The sequence below is a fragment of the Oncorhynchus tshawytscha genome, linkage group LG22, assembly GCF_018296145.1.
Source record: "Oncorhynchus tshawytscha isolate Ot180627B linkage group LG22, Otsh_v2.0, whole genome shotgun sequence".
NCBI lineage: Eukaryota > Metazoa > Chordata > Actinopteri > Salmoniformes > Salmonidae > Oncorhynchus > Oncorhynchus tshawytscha.
Window position 1 is genome coordinate 34,082,486 of NC_056450.1, and position 26,579 is coordinate 34,109,064.

The 26,579-nt window shown below is 47.7% G+C and overlaps 1 protein-coding gene across 4 annotated transcripts in view; it reads right to left on the bottom strand.

Annotated features, from left to right (window-relative positions):
• LOC112240515 (ERC protein 2) overlaps positions 1–26,579 on the bottom strand; it is a 422,535-nt gene that overhangs the window by 337,330 nt on the left and 58,626 nt on the right. For 2 of the 4 annotated variants that reach the window (XM_042304108.1, XM_042304107.1), the window contains exons 1-3: positions 19,719–20,035; positions 16,475–16,630; positions 3,559–3,726 (exon numbers count right to left, since the gene is read on the bottom strand). In XM_042304108.1, coding sequence (XP_042160042.1) covers positions 3,559–3,726; positions 16,475–16,630; positions 19,719–19,892 — 498 coding nt within the window. In that variant the 5' untranslated portion in view covers positions 19,893–20,035. Of the gene's footprint in view, positions 1–3,558; positions 3,727–16,474; positions 16,631–19,718; positions 20,036–26,579 lie in introns of those variants that run through there. The other 2 variants (XM_042304111.1, XM_042304109.1) reach the window with 2 other exon arrangements.

Here is a 26,579-nt window from a genome sequence, read left to right on the forward strand (position 1 = left end):
AGTGTTGTGACATGGGTTGGGGTTGCCAGGGTTTATGAGTGCTCCACCACAAACACAGTCGCTAGCCCTGCCACATACTGCGACTCGGTGTTGTGACATGGTTTGAGTGGCGGGTGTTTTCCTGTTTCCCCCTATGGCTGTGCCAGTGACCCGGTGTTGTGACATGGTTTGAGTGGCGGGTGTTTTCCTGTTTCCCCCCCTGGCTGTGCCGGTGACCTAGCGGACAAGTCGGCTCCTGACGGCTCCTTTGTGGAGGCCAGTTGCACAGGTGGGACTCATTTTCACACTGTGATTTATCAACATGGTCGCTGCACGCGGCTCAGAGTGGGCCTACTCATATCCCCCACTGCTGAACACAACAGAGCCACTGCTCTGCAGGCATCAGGGACGGGATCAACTCCAGTTTTAGCCGGTTTACAAAGACAGCGTGGTAAAACGCTGCATTGAGTCATTATTGTTGTACCTTTTCAAAGTAAAACTGTGATACTAACTCTTCAGCAAACAGTGGTACACCCCTCTCTGAATTCTCCAATACAGCTCTGCTACCTGCCACTCTCTCATATGCTAGTTAAATATGCAGGAGGGCCGTGTGACTGGTTACCTGATCTGCAGGTGCACTGTTTCAGCACTACACTGACCTCAGCAGGACAGATAACACACCTATTACAGGGTTACATTTCCACTGCACCCTCCACAATGCTGTGCTTAAACACACACACAGACACACATATTTTTCCATTCCCACAGAGGAAAACCAGAAGATGGATTCAATCAACCCCATTTAGGAGCGGTCCTTAACTTTGACGGACTGATAAATGCACTTCCATTCTTCCATTCCATTCTATTATGTCTTCCTTGATTCTCTACTTCCCTCAAATCAACACTGCATCGTATGTTCTCTCTAGCCATCTCTTATTTTCCGTACCAGGGTGGCTGCCTGTCTGTGGGTCTGTGGCCCTCCCTTTACCCCTCCTGCCCTGAGTGAGTCAGTATCATGACTGTCAGCCTCTATGGAACCTGGCTGTGAGGCATTGACCCACTCTGATAGAGCTGGATGGCTTTGACCCACTCTGATAGAGCTGGAGGGCATTGACCCACTCTGATAGAGCTGGAGGGCATTGATCCACTCGGATAAAGCTGGAGGGCTTTGACCCACTCTGATAGAGCTGGAGGGCATTGACCCAGTCTGATAGAGCTGGAGGGCTTTGACCCACTCTGATAGAGCTGGAGGGCTTTGATCCACTCTGATAGAGCTGGAGGGCTTTGACCCACTCTGATAGAGCTGGAGGGCTTTGATCCACTCTGATAGAGCTGGAGGGCTTTGATCCACTCTGATAGAGCTGGGGGGCAAGATAAACTCATGGCCACGTGGACAGAGAAGGATATATAGATGGGGTTAACTGACTGACAGTGTGTGTGGTGCGTGAGATCAGGGCTGACAGATCCCATTATGGCCATCCATATCCTAGCAGCCTCTCATGTTAGAGTGAAGTGTCAAATGCGTTACATCCAATTATATATTGACCCTCTGTCAAACACACAATCTCACACCCACCCACTGATAGTAACTTATTTTAAAGATCCCCACCAGAGGGCAATGCCTCCCCTATTTCAATGTTAATTCCTGTCCTAGAGCGTAAATTATCGTTTAGGTTCCACCTCAGAAGAATGACGCAGGCTACCTGAACTGGGTGTGGGAACATTGTGCTGATTTCCATATGGGGTGGACCAATAACAACAAGTAGGGCACTGACAGCAGTCAGTGTAGCTAGCATGCTAAACTTATCTAGCTAGCTAATGTTATCTGTTGTTGCGACACCATATTCAAAAGATTAGCCAACTGGCTAGGTTATGGCTGGTTCTGGAGCTGGATTTGTCATAAGCATTTAGTGAAAACTTTGCCACAGATGGATAGGGGAAACCAGAATATTTGACTTTGCCATCTTACATAAATTGTGGCCACAAATACGCCAATCGAAAAATAAAGAATCAGATGAAGCTTTGGTAATATGGGTAGCGTAACTATTGAACATGATGGACTAGAGAAACGGTTTTCTACATTGTAATGGACACGGTGCAACTGTGGTAGGCTGTTGGCAAACTATTCGGCATCGCTCCAGCAATGCCAAGTCAGCCCCATGCTCATGCCATGGTTCCCACAGCTTGGGGAAGTAATGCCTTTTCTTATGATGAACACTGCAAATGGTATGTAACAACACCGCATCAGACACAAAACAGCAATACAAATGTAACAACAGCACAACAAAATAAATAAACATGGAAGTTTCTTTTGCGGGTGCTTTTTAAAAACCATTCATCTTGGGGCCACGGGGGGAGCAGGGTTCTAAAATGCAATATTCCACGCAATTTTACTATTTATAAATATTTTTTAAAAATTGCATGTGATATTGAATTTTGGAGCCCCGCTCCCCCTGTCGCCCCAAGATGAATGGTTTTGGCCACGCTATATATACAGACTAACTAAAAAATAAGAGAAAAGTATTCATCAGAAACTCTTTGCTGGTGTTTCTGATTAATAAACAATGCAATGCTGGTGGGTGGTAAGTTTAAAATAAAACCCAGCCCTGAAGAAATGTAGACTGAAAATGATTAGCATGTCATCTCATAGGGAAAAACAATGCATTGACACGGATTTCCCACTTCATACTTTGACTAATATTATGACTTATTGACTTAAATCTTTGTGCAACATCATGGGTGAGCTATGGGCATCGTCTTTCAGCTCCAGCTCTTGTGGGCGTTTAAGTATGATGTATTCAGCTCACCCCTACGCCAAAATTCCTTGCACATGTATAGACTATTAGCCCTAATTTCGGCCCAAATTGCTTCCTGTAATGAAGAGTGGACATCGTTAGTGAGCCGCTCTCTGCTGCCGCGCACAAAGACATCTAAAGTATCGCTTCCAACTCCACAGAAGTTTGGAGAAAAATGCTAACCTTCCCCCTCCTCACCCCCCACCTTATAAAATCATTAGACCCACAGACTTCAAAGACAGAGAGATGAAAACACTGCCAGTCTCCCTCAGCCTCCCTCAGTTTCTCTCCTGCCAAGTCGCTCAAGATTTACTTAGAAATTGGACGTTGGTCCATGTCCCGAGGACATCCAGAGATGCCTTTAAAACCCGCCACTAGGGGCAACAGTGAGCGCTATTACCATTGAATAGGCTTGGGTTTTGCTATGGTGTTGTGGCCCAGTACCAGACACTCATTTCATTTTTGGGGGTTTCAATCCTTAACTGGGGGAGGAGCCGCATGAAGAAGGAGGAGTGACAGTCGCAACTATGGGTGTCCAAATCACATCCACATTTTGACATTTGGAGCAACTTCGAAATTGAACGTTTGGAGAAACGTGGATAAACGTCAGAATCTGAGGTCAAATTGATCAACTCGTGAGCTTGTTGCTCTTTCTCCCAGACAGACCCAATGCACTAGGCCAGACAGACTACATGGAAGGCCCTGACTAGGTAAGATCTGCACAGGGCTCTCCCTAGCCTGCCAGCCTGCGTGTGTGTGTGCGCAGTATTTTAAACACTCTCACCTCGGTCTGCAGTGTGGTAGAGCGTTGCTCCTTGGCGCTGAGTGATTCTTTGAGCACCTCTATGTGCTGTTTGCAGTCTGAGTTCTGGTTGGTCAGAGCATCCAGTTTGGTCTGTAGGGCCTGCATCTCTGATTCCTTCTTATTCAGCTCCTGCTTCTGCTGGTCTACCTGTCAGTCACAACACACACATATTAAACCATAATAAAATACCTTAGCAATTCTGAATGGATCAAAACCGAAAGCTCCTCAAAGACCTATTACACACAACTCAAACCCAGAACACATCAGACCAACACATAGAACACTTCAAACCAACACATAGAACACTTCAGACCAACACATAGAACACATCAAACCAACACATAGAACACTTCAGACCAACACATAGAACACATCAAACCAACACATAGAACACTTCAGACCAACACATAGAACACATCAGACCAACACATAGAACACATCAGACCAACACATAGAACACATCAAACCAACACATAGAACACTTCAGACCAACACATAGAACACTTCAAACCAACACATAGAACACATCAGACCAACACATAGAACACTTCAGACCAACACATAGAACACATCAGACCAACACATAGAACACTTCAGACCAACACATAGAACACATCAGACCAACACATAGAACACATCAGACCAACACATAGAACACATCAGACCAACACATAGAACACTTCAAACCAACACATAGAACACATCAGACCAACACATAGAACACATCAGACCTGCACATAGAACACACACCTTCAGAGGACTGACGGGGGATATATGGAGAATCATGCTGATACAACATGCAGCTCAGGTTTGGTTGAGAGGTCAAATGTTTGTATTTTCTGCTCCAGAGAAAATATAGAATATCTTAGGTCAAAGTTTGGTAATTCTTCTCGCACTGTCAATTTGTGGATGTGACACATATCCTCCAACCTCCACAATCACCTTGGAGACGTTGTTGAGTACATATATACAACGTGGTGGGTAAACGTGGACGCACACACTCTCCAATACACACAGAGGGACAAAAATGATTCATCCTCTAGAAGACTAGAAATGTTTCTCTATCCAAGACACACTCCTACTACTACAGGCCCCATGGAAACAACAGTCCAAACACCCAAACTGAGACAAGGAAAAACACTCATAGGGGGAGAAAAATAGTTCTGAGAAGTTGTATTGCACACAAATATCTGCAAGATTACTGATCGTTTTTGAAATTGTGTAATTGAAGGGAAAGAGCTGAAAGAAAAGCACAGAATAACCACTAAGGAAATCAAATGGACCAGTTCGTATTTTGTCCCCCCTCTGTGTTTTTTCTGCGAGTGGGCTAGCTATGCGCACAAAGATTGTCATCTTCACTCCAGTGCCAAAAATGTGAGAGGTTGATTTCTGAGGGAGATTTGTTAATTGTGGTGCTCGGCGGGGAGCATGTCATGACTTTAGAATTCTGAGAGGGATAGAGAAAGCTGGGCCAACCACAGACGGGGATAGAGATGGAGAGAGAGAGATAGATGGAGAGAGAGAGAGAGAGAGGGATAGAGAAAGCTGGGCCAACCACAGACGGGGGAGAGAGAGAGAGAGAGAGAGAGAGAGAGATAGAGAGAGAGGGATAGAGAGAGAGAGAGGGATAGAGATGGAGAGAGAGAGAGAGAGAGGGGGGAGAGAGGCGGAAAGATAGAGAGAGAGATAGATGGAGAGAGAGAGAGAGATGGCGAGGGGGAGAGAGGCGGAAAGATAGAGAGAGAGAGAAACAGGAAAAAAGAGAGAGAAGAGTAGAATGGGAGATATGAGAGAAGAGAGCGAGGTAAGACGGGAGAGTGGAGGGGAAAGAAAGGGAAACAGAAAGAGGAGTGTGTAATGGAGATGGGGAGAAGAGTAAAGAGAGAAAAAGAAACTGGAGAGATATGAACGAGAGAAGGTAAAAGAGGGGTACTTCTGCTGAGTGGTCAGCTATCCAGGGCGGCTGGGAGAGGAGGAAGGTGGAGTGGGTGTCCAAGTGTGGTGGGGGGCCCCCGGCCCTGGAGGAGCCCAGGCCCACTGACACACGGCCTGATACCTACGGAGAAAAAACAACCACTAAGCTACACGCCATCACTAACTTACCCTAGCATCACTAAGCTACACGCCATCACTACCTTACACTGGCCTAGCATCACTAAGCTACGCACCATCACTACCTTATACTGGCCTAGCATCACTAAGCTACACGCCATCACTACCTTACACTGACCTAGCATCACTAAGCTACACACCATCACTACCTTACACTGACCTAGCATCACTAAGCTACACGCCATCACTACCTTACACTGACCTAGCATCACTAAGCTACACACCATCACTACCTTACACTGGCCTAGCATCACTAAGCTACACACCATCACTACCTTATACTGACCTAGCATCACTAAGCTACACGCCATCACTACCTTACACTGGCCTAGCATCACTAAGCTACACGCCATCACTACCTTACACTGGCCGAGCATCACTAAGCTACACGCCATCACTACCTTACACTAACCTAGCATCACTAAGCTACACGCCATCACTACCTTACACTGACCTAGCATCACTAAGCTAGCATCACACCATCACTACCTTACACTGGCATCCTAGCATCACTAAGCTCACACGCCATCACTACCTTACACTGACCTAGCATCACTAAGCTACACGCCATCACTACCTTACACTGGCCTAGCATCACTGGCCTAGCTAGCTACACACCATCACTACCTTACACTGACCTAGCATCACTAAGCTACACGCCATCACTACCTTACACTGGCCTAGCATCACTAAGCTACACGCCATCACTACCTTACACTGACCTAGCATCACTAAGCTACACGCCATCACTACCTTACACTGGCCTAGCATCACTAAGCTACACGCCATCACTACCTTACACTGACCTAGCATCACTAAGCTACACGCCATCACTACCTTACACTGGCCTAGCATCACTAAGCTACACGCCATCACTACCTTACACTGACCTAGCATCACTAAGCTACACGCCATCACTACCTTACACTGGCCTAGCATCACTACACGCCAGCTACACTGACCTAGCATCACTACCATCACTATACACTGACCTAGCATCACTAAGCTACACGCCATCACTACCTTACACTGACCTAGCATCACCTACACACCATCACTCACTGGCCTAGCATCACTAAGCTACACACCATCACTACCTTATACTGACCTAGCATCACTAAGCTACACGCCATCCTAGCATCACTAAGCTACACGCCATCACTACCTTACACTGGCCTAGCATCACTAAGCTACACGCCATCACTACCTTACACTGACCTAGCATCCTAGCTACACGCCATCACTCACTACCTAGCATCACTAACGCCATCACTACCTACCTAGCATCACAGCTGCCATCACTACCTTACACTGGCCTAGCATCACTAAGCTACACGCCATCACTACCTTACACTGGCCTAGCATCACTAAGCTACACGCCATCACTACCTTACACTGACCTAGCATCACTAAGCACGCCATCACTACCTTACACTGACCTAGCATCACTAAGCTACACGCCATCACTACCTTACACTGACCTAGCATCACTAAGCTACACGCCATCACTACCTTACACCTAGCATCCTAAGCATCACTACCTTACACTGACCTAGCATCACTAAGCTACACGCCATCACTACCTTATACTGACCTAGCATCACTAAGCTACACGCCATCACTACCTTACACTGGCCTAGCATCACTAAGCTACAGCTACCTTACACCATCAGCATCACTAAGCTACACGCCATCACTACCTGACCTAGCATCACTAAGCTACACGCCATCACTACCTTACACTGGCCTAGCATCACTAAGCTACACGCCATCACTACCTTACACTGGCCTAGCATCACTAAGCTACACGCCATCACTACCTTACACTGGCCTAGCATCACTAAGCTACACGCCATCACTACCTTACACTGGCCTAGCATCACTAAGCTACACACCATCACTACCTTACACTGACCTAGCATCACTAAGCTACACGCCATCACTACCTTACACTGACCTAGCATCACTAAGCTACACACCATCACTACCTTACACTGGCCTAGCATCACTAAGCTACACGCCATCACTACCTTACACTGACCTAGCATCACTAAGCTACACGCCATCACTACCTTACACTGGCCTAGCATCACTAAGCTACACGCCATCACTACCTTACACTGGCCTAGCATCACTAAGCTACACACCATCACTACCTTACACTGGCCTAGCATCACTAAGCTACACACCATCACTACCTTACACTGACCTAGCATCACTAAGCTACACACCATCACTACCTTACACTGACCTAGCATCACTAAGCTACATGCCATCACTACCTTACACTGGCCTAGCATCACTAAGCTACTTTAGTGAAGCATCTTGCACTGCGATGCAGTGCCTTAGACCGCTGCGCCACTCGAGAGCCCAATTTGCCCCTTATTCTTTTCTAAATTATTCAAGCTCTGTCAAATTGGTTGTTGATAATTGCCAGACAACAATTTTCAGGTCTTAGAATTTCAAGCATATTTAAGTAAAGCCTGTAACTTAGAACATTCACTGTCTTCTTGGTAAGCAACTCCAGTGTAGATTTCACTGTCTTCTTGGTAAGCAACTCCAGTGTAGATTTCACTGTCTTCTTGGTAAGCAACTCCAGTGTAGATTTCACTGTCTTCTTGGTAAGCAACTCCAGTGTAGATTTCACTGTCTTCTTGGTAAGCAACTCCAGTGTAGATTTCACTGTCTTCTTGGTAAGCAACTCCAGTGTAGATTTCACTGTCTTCTTGGTAAGCAACTCCAGTGTAGATTTCACTGTCTTCTTGGTAAGCAACTCCAGTGTAGATTTCACTGTCTTCTTGGTAAGCAACTCCAGTGTAGATTTCACTGTCTTCTTGGTAAGCAACTCCAGTGTAGATTTCACTGTCTTCTTGGTAAGCAACTCCAGTATAGATTTCACTGTCTTCTTGGTAAGCAACTCCAGTGTAGATTTCACTGTCTTCTTGGTAAGCAACTCCAGTGTAGATTTCACTGTCTTCTTGGTAAGCAACTCCAATGTAGATTTTTTAGGTTATTGTCCTGCTGAAAGGTGAATTCATCGCCCAGTGTCTGGTGGAAAGTAGACAACCAGGTTTTCTAGGATTTTGCCTGTGCTTATTTCCATTTAGTTTATTTTTTATCCTGAAAAACTCCCCAGTCTTTAACAATTACAAGCATACCCATAACATCATGCAGCCACCACCATGACTAAAAATATAGAGTGTGGTACTCAGTAATGTGTTGTATTGGATTTGCCCCAAACCCAACACTTTGTATTCAGGAAAAAAAGTGAATTGCTTTGCCACATTTTTGGCAGTATTTACTTTAGTGCCTTGTTGCAAACAGGATGCATGTTTTGGAATAGTTTCTATTCAGTACAGGTGTCCTTCTTTTCACTCTGTTAATTATGTTAGTATTGTGGAGTAACTACAATGTTGTTGATCCATCCACAGCCATTAAACTCTAACTGTTTTAAAATCACCAAAATTCCTGAGCAGTTTCATTCCTCTCTGGCAACTGTAAGGAAGGATGCATGTACTCTATCTTTGTAGTGACTGGGTGTATTGATACACCATCCATAGTGTAATTAATAACTTCAGCATGCTCAAAAGGATGTTCAATGTCTGCTTTTTTTTCCATCTACCAACAGATGCACTTCTTTGCGAGGCATTTGAAAACATCCTTAGCCTCTGTGTTTGAGGGACATTACAGATAATTTTATGTTTGGGGTACAGAGATGATGTAGTCATTCAAAGATCAAGTTAAAAAGTATTATTTTACACAGAGTCCATGCAACTTATTATGTGACCTGTCAAGTAAATGTTTACTCCTGGACTTATTTAGGTTTGCCAGGACAAAGGGGTTGACTACTTATTGACTCAAGACATTTCAGGGCTTCATTTGTAATTAATTTTGAATACTTAAAAAAATACATAATTCCACTTTGACATTATGGGGTATTGTGTGTAGGCCAGTGACACAATATCTCAATTGAATCCATTTTAAATTCAGGCTGTAACACAACAAAAATGTGGAAAAAGTCAAGGGGTGTGAATACTTTCTGAAGGCCCTGTACACAGGATAGTATACTACTAGGTCAGGCCTGGTGGGGGCTTTGACCCAGATAAACAGCTCAGTGAGGAGCAGAGGAAACCAAAGACCCAGAGAGGCTGTCCTGTCCCTTCATCAGAGCAGCCTGTCCTCCTCTTATCAATGTCCCCCTATTTGATTCCTCCTCAGCTCACCACCAACCTCCCACGCGCTGAAAGACCATGTCCCAGGGAGATACTGTAGATGAGGGATACATGTGATAAATATGACTCTGTGTGTGTGTGTGTGTGTGTGTGTGTGTGTGTGTGTGTGTGTGTGTGTGTGTGTGTGTGTGTGTGTGTGTGTGTGTGTGTGTGTGTGTGTGTGTGTGGGTGTGTGTGGGTGTGTGTGTGAGTGTGTGAGTGTGTGTGTAGAAAGACGAGGCGTCTGACACCAAACTCCAACCGTCAGTATGATGTATATCATTCCAGGTCAGTCTTCATGAGGAGAGAGCTCCTTCCTCTGCTGTTGTTAGCTCATAGCCGTCTGTCAAAGCCCCATTCATAAAAACATACCTTTATGATTGCATCAGAAACTTCCCCAATGCACTGTCAAATGGGGCTACAAAGACCCCCATTAACAAATCAAACAAACATTTTCAGATGAAACGCTACTCATCGACCCCGGGCCATCACAGACACTCGCACAGAGCTCTGAAACCCAACTCTGATGTTATTAAACCACTAGCCTTTCATATACCTCCATTCATCACCACATAAAGCAATTAGAGCGGACGTTCCCATTCAAAGACATGCTTTATGTTGATACAGCGGTGGAATATTGGATGTACCATTTAGAGTACAGTATTATTATTGATGCTTGGAGTTTACTGGACAGTGGTGGAATATTGGATGTACCATTTAGAGTACAGTATTATTATTGATGCTTGGAGTTTACTGGACAGTGGTGGAATATTGGATGTACCATTTAGAGTACAGTATTATTATTGATGCTTGGAGTTTACTGGACACCGGTGGAATATTGGATGTACCATTTAGAGTACAGTATTATTATTGATGCTTGGAGTTTACTGGACAGTGGTGGAATATTGGATGTACCATTTAGAGTACAGTATTATTATTGACTGCAGTGGTGGAATATTGGATGTACCATTTAGAGTACAGTATTATTATTGATGCTTGGAGTTTACTGGACAGTGGTGGAATATTGGATGTACCATTTAGAGTACAGTATTATTATTGATGCTTGGAGTTTACTGGACACCGGTGGAATATTGGATGTACCATTTAGAGTACAGTATTATTATTGATGCTTGGAGTTTACTGGACAGCGTGTGTGAGTGTGTATGTATGAATAAACCATTAGAGAGCGCTTGCACCAGAGAAATTGGACCTTGCTCTTATAAAACTGCAGCTTCCTGTATGACAAAGGAAGTAGTGCAAATGGACACCATCGCCTGTAAACCGATATGGCTTGTGTTTTCCATGGAGAGCTGGAGGAGAAGCAAAAGCTGAAGCCGAAAAGCTGTGCCATGGTGGCGACAAGAAGTGAAGACAGTTTGTTGATATAGTTGGTTCAGTCGAGATCTTTCCAAAGTGAGTGACGGCTCTTCTGGGTCTCGGCTGAAAAGCCAGAAAGTTTTGTCAAGAGACAGTAGAAACACAAAGGTTTCGCTCAGACAACAGTAGAGGCAGAGTACAGGTGATGTGATACCTTGCAGTACACATACAGTTGAAGTCAGAAGTTTACATACACCTTAGCCAAATACATTTAAACTCAGTTTTTCACAATTCCTGACAATTAATCCTAGTAAAAATTCCATGTCTTAGGTCAGTTAGGATCACCACTTTATTTTAAGAATGTTAAATGTCAGAATAAAAGTAAAGAGAATGATTTATTTCATATTTTATTTCTTTCATCACATTCCCAGTGGGTCAGAAGTTTACATAAACTCAATTAGTATTTGGTAGCTTGGTCTTTAAAAAGTTTAACTTGGGTCAAACGTTTTGGGTAGCCTTCCACAAGCTTCTCACAATAAGTTGGGTGAATTTTGGCCCATTCCTCCTGACAGAGCTGGTGTAACTGAGTCAGGTTTGTAGGCCTCCTTGCTCGCACACACCTTTTCAATTCTGCCCACAAATTTTCTACAGAATTGAGTTCAGGGCTTTGTGGTGGCCACTCCAATATCTTGATTTTGTTGTCCTTAACCCATTTTGCCACATCTTTGGAAGTATGCTTGGGGTCATTGTCCCTTTGGAAGACCCATTTGCGACCAAGCTTTAACTTTCTGAATGATGTCCTGAGATGTTGCTTCAATATATCCACATAATTTTCCTCCCTCATGATTCTATCTATTTTGTGTAGTGCACCAGTCCCTCCTGCAGCAAAGCACCCCCACATCATGATGCTGCCACCCCGCTTCACGTTTGGGATGGTGTTCTTCGGGCTTGTAAGCCTCACCCTTTTTTGCACTTGTCGCACCAAAGTACGTTCATCTCTAGGAGACAGAGCGTGACTCCTTCCTGAGAGGTATGACGGCTGTGTGGTCCCATGGTATATATACTTGTGTACTCTTGTTTCAATCAATCAATCAATCAAATTTTATTTGTCACATACACATGGTTAGCAGATGTTAATGCGAGTGTAGCGAAATGCTTGTGCTTCTAGTTCCGACAATGCAGTAATAACGAACAAGTAATCTAACTAACAATTCCAAAAAACTATTGTCTTATACACAGTGTAAGGGGATAAAGAATATGTACATAAGGATATATGAATGAGTGATGGTACAGAGCAGCATAGGCAAGATACAGTAGATGATATCAAGTACAGTATATACATATGAGATGAGTATGTAAACCAAGTGGCATAGTTAAAGTGGCTAGTGATACATGTATTACATAAGGATGCAGTCGATGATATAGAGTACAGTATCTACGTATGCATATGAGATGAATAATGTAGGGTAAGTAACATTATATAAGGTAGCATTGTTTAAAGTGGCTAGTGATATATTTACATCATTTCACATCAATTCCCATTATTAAAGTGGCTGGAGTAGAGTCAGTGTCATTGACAGTGTGTTGGCAGTAGCCACTCAATGTTAGTGGTGGCTGTTTAACAGTCTGATGGCCTTGAGATAGAAGCTGTTTTTCAGTCTCTCGGTCCCAGCTTTGATGCACCTGTACTGACCTCGCCTTCTGGATGGCAGCGGGGTGAACAGGCAGTGGCTCGGGTGGTTGATGTCCTTGATGATCTTTATGGCCTTCCTGTAGCATCGGGTGGTGTAGGTGTCCTGGAGGGCAGGTAGTTTGCCCCGGTGATGCGTTGTGCAGACCTCACTACCTCTGGAGAGCCTTACGGTTGAGGGCGGTGCAGTTGCCATACCAGGCGGTGATACAGCCCACCAGGATGCTCTCGATTGTGCATCTGTAGAAGTTTGTGAGTGCTTTTGGTGACAAGCCGAATTTCTTCAGCCTCCTGAGGTTGAAGAGGCGCTGCTGCGCCTTCCTCACGATGCTGTCTGTGTGAGTGGACCAATTCAGTTTGTCTGTGATGTGTATGCCGAGGAACTTAAAACTTGCTACCCTCTCCACTACTGTTCCATCGATGTGGATGGGGGTGTTCCCTCTGCTGTTTCCTGAAGTCCACAATCATCTCCTTAGTTTTGTTGACGTTGAGTGTGAGGTTATTTTCCTGACACCACACTCCGAGGGCCCTCACCTCCTCCCTGTAGGCCGTCTCGTCGTTGTTGGTAATCAAGCCTACCACTGTTGTGTCGTCCGCAAACTTGATGATTGAGTTGGAGGCGTGCGTGGCCACGCAGTCGTGGGTGAACAGGGAGTACAGGAGAGGGCTCAGAACGCACCCTTGTGGGGCCCCAGTGTTGAGGATCAGCGGGGAGGAGATGTTGTTGCCTACCCTCACCACCTGGGGGCGGCCCGTCAGGAAGTCCAGTACCCAGTTGCACAGGGCGGGGTCGAGACCCAGGGTCTCGAGCTTGATGACGAGCTTGGAGGGTACTATGGTGTTGAATGCCGAGCTGTAGTCGATGAACAGCATTCTCACATAGGTATTCCTCTTGTCCAGATGGGTTAGGGCAGTGTGCAGTGTGGTTGAGATTGCATCGTCTGTGGACCTATTTGGGCGGTAAGCAAATTGGAGTGGGTCTAGGGTGTCAGGTAGGGTGGAGGTGATATGGTCCTTGACTAGTCTCTCAAAGCACTTCATGATGACGGATGTGAGTGCTACAGGGCCGTAGTCGTTTAGCTCAGTTACCTTAGCTTTCTTGGGAACAGGAACAATGGTGGCCCTCTTGAAGCATGTGGGAACAGCCGACTGGTATAGGGATTGATTGAATATGTCCGTAAACACACCGGCCAGCTGGTCTGCGCATGCTCTGAGGGCGCGGCTGGGGATGCCGTCTGGGCCTGCAGCCTTGCGAGGGTTAACACGTTTAAATGTCTTACTCACTTCGGCTGCAGTGAAGGAGAGACCGCATGTTTTCGTGCAGGCCGTGTCAGGGGCACTGTATTGTCCTCAAAGCGGGCAAAAAAGTTATTTAGTCTGCCTGGGAGCAAGACATCCTGGTCCGTGACTGGGCTGGGTTTCTTCCTGTAGTCCGTGATTGACTGTAGACCCTGCCACATACCTCTTGTGTCTGAGCCGTTGAATTGAGATTCTACTTTGTCTCTGTACTGGCGCTTAGCTTGTTTGATAGCCTTGCGGAGGGAATAGCTGCACTGTTTGTATTCAGTCATGTTACCAGACACTTTGCCCTGATTAAAAGCAGTGGTTCGCGCCTTCAGTTTCACACGAATGCTGCCATCAATCCACGGTTTCTGGTTAGGGAATGTTTTAATCGTTGCTATGGGAACGACATCTTCAACGCACGTTCTAATGAACTCGCACACCGAATCAGCGTATTCGTCAATGTTGTTGTCTGACGCAATACGAAACATCTCCCAGTCCACGTGATGGAAGCAGTCTTGGAGTGTGGAGTCAGCTTGGTCAGACCAGCGTTGGACAGACCTCAGCGTGGGAGCTTCTTGTTTTAGTTTCTGTCTGTAGGCAGGGATCAACAAAATGGAGTCGTGGTCAGCTTTTCCGAAAGGGGGCGGGGCAGGGCCTTATATGCGTCGCGGAAGTTAGAGTAACAATGATCCAGGGTCTTTCCACCCCTGGTTGCGCAATCGATATGCTGATAAAATTTAGGGAGTCTTGTTTTCAGATTAGCCTTTAAAACCCAGCTACAATGAATGCAGCCTCCGGATAAATCGTTTCCAGTTTGCAGAGAGTTAAATAAAGTTCGTTCAGAGCCATCGATGTGTCTGCTTGGGGGGGATATATACGGCTGTGATTATAATCGAAGAGAATTCTCTTGGTAGATAATGCGGTCTACATTTGATTGTGAGGAATTCTAAATCAGGTGAACAGAAGGATTTGAGTTCCTGTATGTTTCTTTCATCACACCATGTCACGTTAGTCATAAGGCATACGCCCCCCGCCCCTCTTCTTACCAGAAAGATGTTTGTTTCTGTCGGCGCGATGCGTGGAGAAACCCGCTGGCTGCACCGCTTCGGATAGCGTCTCTCCAGTTAGCCATGTTTCCGTGAAGCAGAGAACGTTACAGTCTCTGATGTCCCTCTGGAATGCTACCCTTGCTCGGATTTCATCAACCTTGTTGTCAAGAGACTGGACATTGGCAAGAAGAATGCTAGGGAGTGGTGCACGGTGTGCCCGTCTCCGGAGTCTGACCAGAAGACCGCTTCGTTTCCCTCTTTTTCTGAGTCGTTTTTGGGTCGCTGCATGTAATCCGCTCCGTTGCACTGGTTGTAAGGCAGAACACAGGATCCGCATCGCGAAAAACATATTCTTGGTCGTACTGATGGTGAGTTGACGCTGATCTTATATTCAGTAGTTCTTCTCGGCTGTATGTAATGAAACCTAAGATGACCTGGGGTACTAGTGTAAGAAATAACACGTAAAAAAACAAAAAACTGCATAGTTTCCTAGGAACGCGAAGCGAGGCGGCCATCTCTGTCGGCGCCGGAAGTAGTGTTTGTACAGATGAACGTGGTACCTTCAGGTGTTTGGAAATTGCTCCCAAGGATGAACCAGACTTGTGGAGATCTACAATTTTTTTCTGAGGTCTTGGCTGATTTCTTTTGATTTTCCCATGATATCAAGCAGGTACACCTCCAATTGACTCAAATGATGCCAATTACCCTATCAGAAGCTTCTAAAGCCATGACATCATTTTCTGGAATTTTCCAAGCTATTTAAATGCAATCAACTTAGTGTAAACTTCTGACGCACTGGAATTGTGATACAGTGAATTATAAGTGAAATAATCTGTCTGTAAACAATTGTTGGAAAAATGATTTGTGTCATGCACACAGTAGATGTCCTAAACGACTTGCCAAATGTGGTTGAAAAACGAGTTTCAATGACTTCAACCTAAGTGTATGTAAACTTCCACCTTCAACTGTATGGTTAAGACATGCAGTGGATGGGACTGGAGATGAGATGTTCTACCTTGGTCTTCATGAAGCTGAAGGAGACACATACAGTAGAGACATGGTCGTGACATGCAGAGGCCAGTAAATGAGAAAACATAGAGACATGCGCAGTTAACAGTGCTGTTGACGTGATACTTGGCTTCTTCACAACCATGCAGAAGTGACATACACAACCATAGCAACATGCGGAGATGTCAAGCAGAGTGACTCTACACCAGTGAGCATCTCGCTACCTGTTTCTTCATGAACTTGGAGTGGCTTTTGTAGACCTCCATGTGTTTGAGTTCATCCAGGCGTTCGCCAGGGTGGAGCAGCCCGCTGGTCTTCATCAACTGGACCTCATCCTCCAGGTCTCGGATGTTCCTCTCCAGAGACGATATCTTAGTGTCCTACAGTAGATACAGCAGCCAAGAGGGGGAGACACCCACGTCAGCCACAGACATGATGGTTTGTAAAAGGTGTGAATAGAAAAGACGTAGTCGAGAGAGCAAGGGTCGACACAGTCTGCCTCTCAAAGTTGATGGTTAATAAAGGGTTGATCACAAAAATGATAAACAGAAAAGAGAACAAGAGACAGGAGTGCAGGCAGACATGACGCCGTGCCCAGAGACACACAGAGAGCTAAATGGGACAGTGTGAGTGAGATAGTTACCAATCTATATTATTAGCTGAAAAGACAGATGTGTTATAGAGCTAGACTGACACACAGACAAAAGCAGATCCCTGTCCTAGCTAGAACATAAAACTGAACCAGTGACTGGCCTGAATAGGAATGGGTGGATAAAGGCCAAAGTTCTGTATAGCGACAAAGCAGGTTGTATTTGTTCCGGCGTGCACAGTATCTATGAGGGAACGGGAAAGGTCCTGAGCTTGTTGAGCTCCATAAGATCAGACACACGTTAAATGGTAAACCTTGGAGAAGACGAGAAGGTAATGGAATAAATGGAAGCAGATTGTATGATGGCATCGGTAGAAACCTCAGTCTGCATTCAACCATCTGACCTCCATTACTACAACTCTACTGACATCCTCCACAGACGCCCCAACATACACTATGGTATACTGCATACACACACACACGATTTTACATCCTGCATGCCTACACCCAATTCACAAACCTATGCTCACACACACATCCACCCCACACACACACACACCCCTTGCCTCAAGCTAGTCTTTGTGTTACAGTCTGTGTGTTACAGTAGCTATATGAATACACATGCAGAGAAAGACACACAAAGCAGATGAATCCAGAGCAGCAACACAGCAGCAGCAACGTGCATCATCTCATGTGTTCCTCTCAAATCTGACAAAACACACCATGTACAGAAGCCACACAGAGATTACACACCAAGAAACCAAGGAAGTGAAAATAACCTATACAGAAAATAGTGGGTCATATCTCAACACAAAGAAAGTTCCACTTTTGGCAAAACGTGATTGTAAAGGCCATTTCCAACACATTAATTATGATTTCTACCCCATGTTCAGTTCATTTTGGGATGCAGAATATCATCATGTTTCACTCCAACTGTCTGGGGTTAGAAACCAACATGCAGGAAGAGAATAGTGACGGACAGACAGGTACAAATCACAGCCTGCAGTAGAGACAATACACATTGAGGATTGATAAAGACTGTATTACACACTATAGAGGTGTGTCATGTATTGAGGATTGATAAAGACTGTATTACACACTATAGAGGTGTGTCATGTATTGAGGATTGCCATGGGAGGAAAATTGAGAAGATTAGACGAGGGAGGAACAACCACTGTTACTACTACTGTACCTGCCAGATAACATCAGGATCAAAACAGAAAGGGGGTGCTGTGGTCTGAAATCACACAACACAAATACACACGTCTCAGACCCTCATTACAACACAACACACGTCTCAGCACCAACAACATAACACACGTCTCAGCACCAACAACATAACACACGTCTCAGCACCAACAACATAACACACGTCTCAGCACCAACAACATAACACACGTCTCAGCACCAACAACATAACACACACATTGCCACAAACAACAACATAAAACACTAATTACAACATTGCACACATTTTATTCACTCAGAAGTCACAACACTTGCTCGCATGACTAAAACACAGAACCTTACACACAGAACCTTACACACAGAACCTTACACACAGAACATAACACACAGAACCTTACACACAGAACCTTACACACAGAACATAACACACAGAATATAACACACAGAACATAACAAACAGAACCTTACACACAGAACCTTACACACAGAACCTTACACACAGAACCATACACACAGAACATAACACACAGAACCTTACATGTGTAACCTTACACACAGAACCTTACACACAGAACCTTACACAAAGAACCATACACACAGAACCATACACACAGAACCTTACACACAGAACCTTACACACAGAACCTTACACACAGAATATAACACACAGAAACTTACACACAGAACATAACACACAGAACCGTACACACAGAACCTTACACACAGAACCTTACACACATAACATACCATACAGAACCTTACACACAGAACATAACACACAGAACATAACACACAGAACCTTACACACAGAACATAACACACAGAACCTTACACACAGAACCTTACACACAGAACCTTACACACATAACATAACATACAGAACCTTACAGACAGAACATAACACACAGAACCTTACACACAGAACCTTACACACAGAACCTTACACACACTCTGTGTACCAACCTCTAACCATCACCATAGAAAACATCTGACTCTAATCTGACTGGTTCTTCTGCTTATATCAATGTTTATTTGATTGTTTCCCTCTACTATTCCCTCAGCAATGAAGAACTAAAGCCACTTCCTCCTCCTAAAATGTGCGATCTTTAAATGGAAGGACAAATGGTAAAATGTGTGAAAAATAACTGTGGTTTAGCAATAAACCACACTTGGTAGAGGCATGTGCTGAATTAACACAAAGTGTGTGTGTGTGTGTGTGTGTGTGTGTGTGTGCTTGCATGTGGAGTCAACTGCATTTTTCACAGCTCCTACTGACTTCAAAGGCCTGAGATGAGAGTGAAAGCTTCCATATGTGACATTTGAAACAAATTGAATAAGTGCTCTGCTCTGGATGGGCCAATATGTCTTTCCCTGGACACGGACCCATATAGACCCTAGTCAACACACAATCACTCTTAAACTGGTGTGTGTGTGTGTGTGTGTGTGTGTGTGTGTGTGTGTGTGTGTGTGTGTGTGTGTGTGTGTGTGTGTGTGTGTGTGTGTGTGTTGTAACAATGTGTATGCTCGTTTGTAATGTGATCTTTCCTGAATTCAGTGAGATAATCAACTGTGCTCACCTTACAGGCTATCAATATTTCACTCTGTTTCACTATGAAACTGATACCAGATCATTAGATGAACTACTGTTGCCGTCTGACTTAAATGTGGGCCTATCAACAAGTAAGACTTACCTTCATATCAATGACAGTCTGCAGGGCCTTAGTCTTGGTGGGGTCCTGCTGGCTCCTCCTGTGCAGCTCCTGAGGAGGAACCCGGTAGAAGTAAGCTTGACGACTCATCATCTTACCACATACACCACTGGCAGAGTATATCTGTCTCGGTCTGTCCATTCTTTCTCCTCTCATTCTATGTCTCACACCTTCTCTCCATTTTTCTCTTCATCTGTTATTTCTGTGATAATCTCTCACTCGTCAGTAAGCTTCCTCTCTATCAAGTGCTCTTGTTCGCTCCTTCTCTCCCTGTCCTCCTCCTCCTCTTCGCTCCTTCTCTCCCTGTCCTCCTCTTTGCTCCTTCTCTCCCTGTCCTCCTGCTCCTCTTCGCTCCTTCTCTCCCTGTCCTCCTCCTCTTCTTTCAGTCTGTCTCCCTCCTCTTCTCTCAGTCTTTCTCCCTAGTTAGTTTAGGAAGAGAAGATTGCTGAAGGTGCTATTGCTAACAGAAAAGTAGGAGACGCTACAGGTGTATCTCTCTCGCTTGTCTCTCGGTTTCTCAATCTCTTTGTGTTTTGTCTCTCTCTCGCTCCCACCCGCTCTCCTCTGTCTTTCTCTAACATGCTAAAGCATTCGCTTAGCAACACTTTCAGCTAGCACATGCGCAATCTGCAAGCTTCTGCTATCAATAATTAATGGTAACACAGCTATGCCAGTTAAACTCACAGTATTTCTTTTCACGTTGAACAGGGAGTAAGGGACAGATGAAGATCCATTAAAATAAATGTCACTCAAACAAGCATGGGCACTGTTCATATATCTCTGTAATGTTCTTGTTCACAAGGATAGCGCCGAGTTCAGACAGGTACACACACACACAACAGTCACTCACACAAAGATGTGCAATTCTAGCACTACTCTTAGACCACAGTAGCACTACTGAAGTCACTACTAAAGTCACTACTGATGTCTATTGAATCAGTGTACAACAGGTAGTAGCATCACATTAAAGTGAAGAACCTCAGAAGGCCTGGAAGAGGCAGGACACCACATTGTCCCAACAAGACAGAGGTCAAGACAAAACACAGACACACAAAGATGGAAAGACAGATGCATTCGAATACAAAAATACATACAAGGTACATAGCGGGGACAACTAGTGTTAGAGAGGATGTCCAGAGAACAGAGGCAGTTCCAGGTGGTAGGAGACAGAAAAAGAAAAGTCAGGAAGAGTTGAGCTCTATGAAGACCCCTCACCAGACCAGACCCCTCACCAGACCAGACCCCTCACCAGATCAGACCCCTCACCAGATCAGAACCCTCACCAGACCAGACCCCTCACCAGATCAGAACCCTCACCAGACCAGACCACTCACCAGATCAGACCCTCACCAGATCAGACCCCTCACCAGATCAGAACCCTCACCAGACCAGACCACTCACCAGATCAGAACCCTCACCAGACCAGACCCCTCACCAGACCAGACCCCTCACCAGACCAGACCACTCAGCAGATCAGACCCCTCACCAGAACAGACCACTCACCAGACCAGACCACTCACCAGATCAGAACCCTCACCAGACCAGACCCCTCACCAGACCAGACCCTCACCAGACCAGACCACTCAGCAGATCAGACCCCTCACCAGACCAGACCACTCACCAGATCAGACCCCTCACCAGATCAGAACCCTCACCAGACCAGACCACTCAGCAGATCAGAACCCTCACCAGAACAGACCACTCACCAGACCAGACCACTCACCACACCAGACCACTCACCAGACCAGACCCCTCACCAGACCACTCACCGGACCAGACCAGACCCCTCACCAGACCAGACCAGACCCCTCACCAGACCAGACCAGACCACTCACCAGACCAGACCCCTCACCAGACCGGAACATTCACCAGACCCCTCACCAGACCACTCACCAGACCAGAGCCCTCACCAGACCCCTCACCAGACCAGACCAATCAACAGACCAATCACCAGCCCACTCAACAGACCAGACCCCTCACCAGACCACTCACCAGATCATTCACCAGACCAGACCCCTCACCAGACCACTCATCAGATCACTCACCAGACCCCTCACCAGACCACACCAGACCACTCACCAGACCAGACCCCTCACCAGACCACTCACCGGACCAGACCAGACCCCTCACCAGACCAGACCAGACCCCTCACCAGACCAGACCAGACCACTCACCAGACCAGACCCCTCACCAGACCGGAACATTCACCAGACCCCTCACCAGACCACTCACCAGACCAGAGCCCTCACCAGACCCCTCACCAGACCAGACCAATCAACAGACCAATCACCAGCCCACTCAACAGACCAGACCCCTCACCAGACCACTCACCAGATCATTCACCAGACCAGACCCCTCACCAGACCACTCATCAGATCACTCACCAGACCCTCACCAGACCAGACAGACCCCTCACCAGACCCCTCACAAGACCCCTCACCAGACCACTCACCAGACCAGACCCCTCACCAGACCCCTCACCAGACCCCTCACCAGACCAGACCCCTCACCAGACCACTCACATGACCAGACCAGACCACTCACCAGACCCCTCACCAGACCACTCACCAGACCAGACACCTCACCAGACCAGACCACTCACCAGACCAGACCCCTCACCAGAACACTCACCAGACCCCTCACCAGACCACTCACCAGACCCCTCACCAGACCACTTACCAGACCAGACCCCTCACCAGACCCCTCACCAAACCACTCACCAGACCAGACCCCTCTCCAGACCCCTCACCAGACAACTCAACAGACCAGACCCCTAACCAGACCCTCACCAGACCAGACCAGACCACTCACCAGACCAGACACCTCACCAGACAACTCAACAGACCCTCACAAACCCTCACCAGACCACTCACCAGACCAGACCACTCACCAGACCCCTCACCAGACCACTCACCAGACCACTCACCAGACCAGACCAGACCATTTCACCAGACCCCTCACCAGACCCCTCACCAGACCAGACCCCTCAACAGTCCACTCAACAGATAAGACCACTCAACAGACCAGACCACTCACCAGACCACTCACCAGACCAGACCCCTCACCAGACCCTCACCAGACCACTCACCAGACCCCTCACCAGACCAGACCCCTCACCAGACCACTCACCAGACCCTCACCAGACCACTCACCAGACCAGACCCCTCACCAGACCCCTCACCAGACCCCTCACCAGACAACTCACCAGACCAGAGCCCTCACCAGACCCTTCACCAGACCACTCACCAGACCAGACCCTCACCAGACCACTCACCAGACCAGACCAGACACCTCACCAGACCCCTCACCAGACCCCTCACAAAACCCCTCACCAGACCAGACCCCTCACCAGACCACTCACCAGACCAGACCAGACCACTCACCAGACCACTCACCAGACCAGACCAGACCCTACACCAGATCCTTCACCAGACCACTCACCAGACCTGACCAGTCAACAGACCACTCACCAGACCACTCAACAGACCAGACCCCTCACCAGACCCCTCACCAGACCACTCACCAGACCAGACCCCTCACCAGACCCCTCACAAAACCCCTCACCAGACCAGACCAGAACACTCACCAGACCAGACCAGACCATTCACCAGACAGGACCAGACCCCTCACCAGACCCTTCACCAGACCACTCACCAGACCACTAACCAGACCAGACCAATCGACAGATCACTCACTGGACCACTCAACAGACCAGACCAGACCACTCACCAGATCACTCACCAGACCAGACCACTCACCAAACCACTCACCAGACCAGACCCCTCACCAGACCACTCACCAGACCACTCACCAGATCAGACCAGACCATTTCACCAGACCCGTCACCAGACCAGACCCCTCAACAGACAGACCACTCAACAGACCAGACCACTCACCAGACCAGACCCCTCACCAGACCCCTCACCAGACCAGACCCCTCACCAGACCACTCACCAGACCCCTCACCAGACAACTCACCAGACCAGAGCCCTCACCAGACCCTTCACCAGACCACTCACCAGACCAGACCCCTCACCAGACCACTAACCAGACCAGACCAATCACCAGACCACTAACCAAACCACTCACCAGACCAGACCCCTCACCAGACCCCTCACCAGACCACTCACCAGATCACTCACCAGATCACTCACCAGACCAGACCCCTAACCAGACCAGACCAGACACCTCACCAGACCCCTCACCAGACCCCTCACAAAACCCCTCACCACACCAGACCAGACCCCTCACCAGACCACTCACTAGACCAGACCAGACCACTCACCAGACCACTCACCAGACCAGACCCTACACCAGACCCTTCACCAGACCACTCACCAGACCTGACCAGTCAACAGACCACTCACCAGACCAGACCCCTCACCAGAGCACTCACCAGATCACTCACCAGACCAGACCAGACCAGACTCACCAGACCCCTCACAAAACCCCTCACCAGACCACTCACCAGATCACTCACCAGATCACTCACCAGACCAGACCCCTCACCAGACCACTCACCAGACCAGACCAGACACCTCACCAGACCCCTCATCAGACCCCTCACAAAACCCCTCACCAGACCCCTCACCAGAACACTCACCAGACCAGACCAGACCACTCACCAGACCACTCACCAGACCAGACCAGACCCCTCACCAGACCACTCACCAGACCAGACCAGACCACTCACCAGACCACTCACCAGACCAGACCAGACCCTACACCAGACCCTTCACCAGACCACTCACCAGACCTGACCAGTCAACAGACCACTCACCAGACCACTCAACAGACCAGACCCCTCACCAGACCCCTCACCAGAACACTCACCAGATCACTCACCAGACCAGACCCCTCACCAGACCACTCACCAGACCCCTCACAAAACCCCTCACCAGACCAGACCAGACCCCTCACCAGACCCCTCACAAAACCCCTCACCAGACCAGACCAGACCACTCACCAGACCAGACCAGACCCCTCGTCAGACCCCTCACCAGACCACTCACCAGACCAGACCCCTCACCAGACCACTCACCAGACCAGAACATTCACCAGAACCCTCACCAGACCCCATACCAGACCAGACCAGACCCCTCACCAGAACATTAACCAGACCAGACCAATCACAAGACCACTCACAAGACCACTCACGGAACCAGACCAGACCGCTCACCAGACCACTCACCAGACCAGACCAGACCCCTCACCAGACCCCTCACCAGACCACTCACCAGACCACTCACCAGATCAGACCAGACCATTTCACCAGACCCGTCACCAGACCAGACCCCTCAACAGACCACTCAACAGATAAGACCACTCAACAGACCAGACCACTCACCAGACCACTCACCAGACCAGACCCCTCACCAGACCAGACCAGACACCTCACCAGACCCCTCACCAGACCCCTCACAAAACCCCTCACCATACCAGACCAGACCCCTCACCAGACCACTCACTAGACCAGACCAGACCACTCACCAGACCACTCACCAGACCAGACCAGACCAGACCCTACACCAGACCCTTCACCAGACCACTCACCAGACCTGACCAGTCAACAGACCACTCACCAGACCACTCAACAGACCAGACCCCTCACCAAAACACTCACCAGATCACTCACCAGACCAGACCCCTCACCAGACCACTCACCAGACCCCTCACAAAACCCCTCACCAGACCACTCACCAGATCACTCACCAGATCACTCACCAGACCAGACCCCTCACCAGACCACTCACCAGACCAGACCAGACACCTCACCAGACCCCTCATCAGACCCCTCACAAAACCCCTCACCAGACCCCTCACCAGAACACTCACCAGACCAGACCAGACCACTCACCAGACCACTCACCAGACCAGACCAGACCCCTCACCAGACCAATCACCAGACCAGACCAGACCACTCACCAGACCACTCACCAGACCAGACCAGACCCTACACCAGACCCTTCACCAGACCACTCACCAGACCTGACCAGTCAACAGACCACTCACCAGACCACTCAACAGACCAGACCCCTCACCAGACCCCTCACCAGAACACTCACCAGATCACTCACCAGACCAGACCCCTCACCAGACCACTCACCAGACCCCTCACAAAACCCCTCACCAGACCAGACCAGACCCCTCACCAGACCCCTCACAAAACCCCTCACCAGACCAGACCAGACCACTCACCAGACCAGACCAGACCCCTCGTCAGACCCCTCACCAGACCACTCACCAGACCAGACCCCTCACCAGACCACTCACCAGACCAGAACATTCACCAGAACCCTCACCAGACCCCATACCAGACCAGACCAGACCCCTCACAGGAACATTAACCAGACCAGACCAATCACAAGACCACTCACGGAACCAGACCAGACCGCTCACCAGACCACTCACCAGACCAGACCAGACCCCTCACCAGACCACTCACCAGACCACTCACCAGATCACTCACCAGATCACTCAATAGACCAGACCCCTCACCAGACCACTCACCAGACCACTCACCAGATCAGACCAGACCATTTCACCAGACCCGTCACCAGACCAGACCCCTCAACAGACCACTCAACAGATAAGACCACTCAACAGACCAGACCACTCACCAGACCACTCACCAGACCAGACCCCTCACCAGACCCCTCACCAGACCAGACCAGACACCTCACCAGACCCCTCACCAGACCCCTCACAAAACCCCTCACCAGACCACTCACTAGACCAGACCAGACCACTCACCAGACCACTCACCAGACCAGACCAGACCCTACACCAGACCCTTCACCAGACCACTCACCAGACCTGACCAGTCAACAGACCACTCACCAG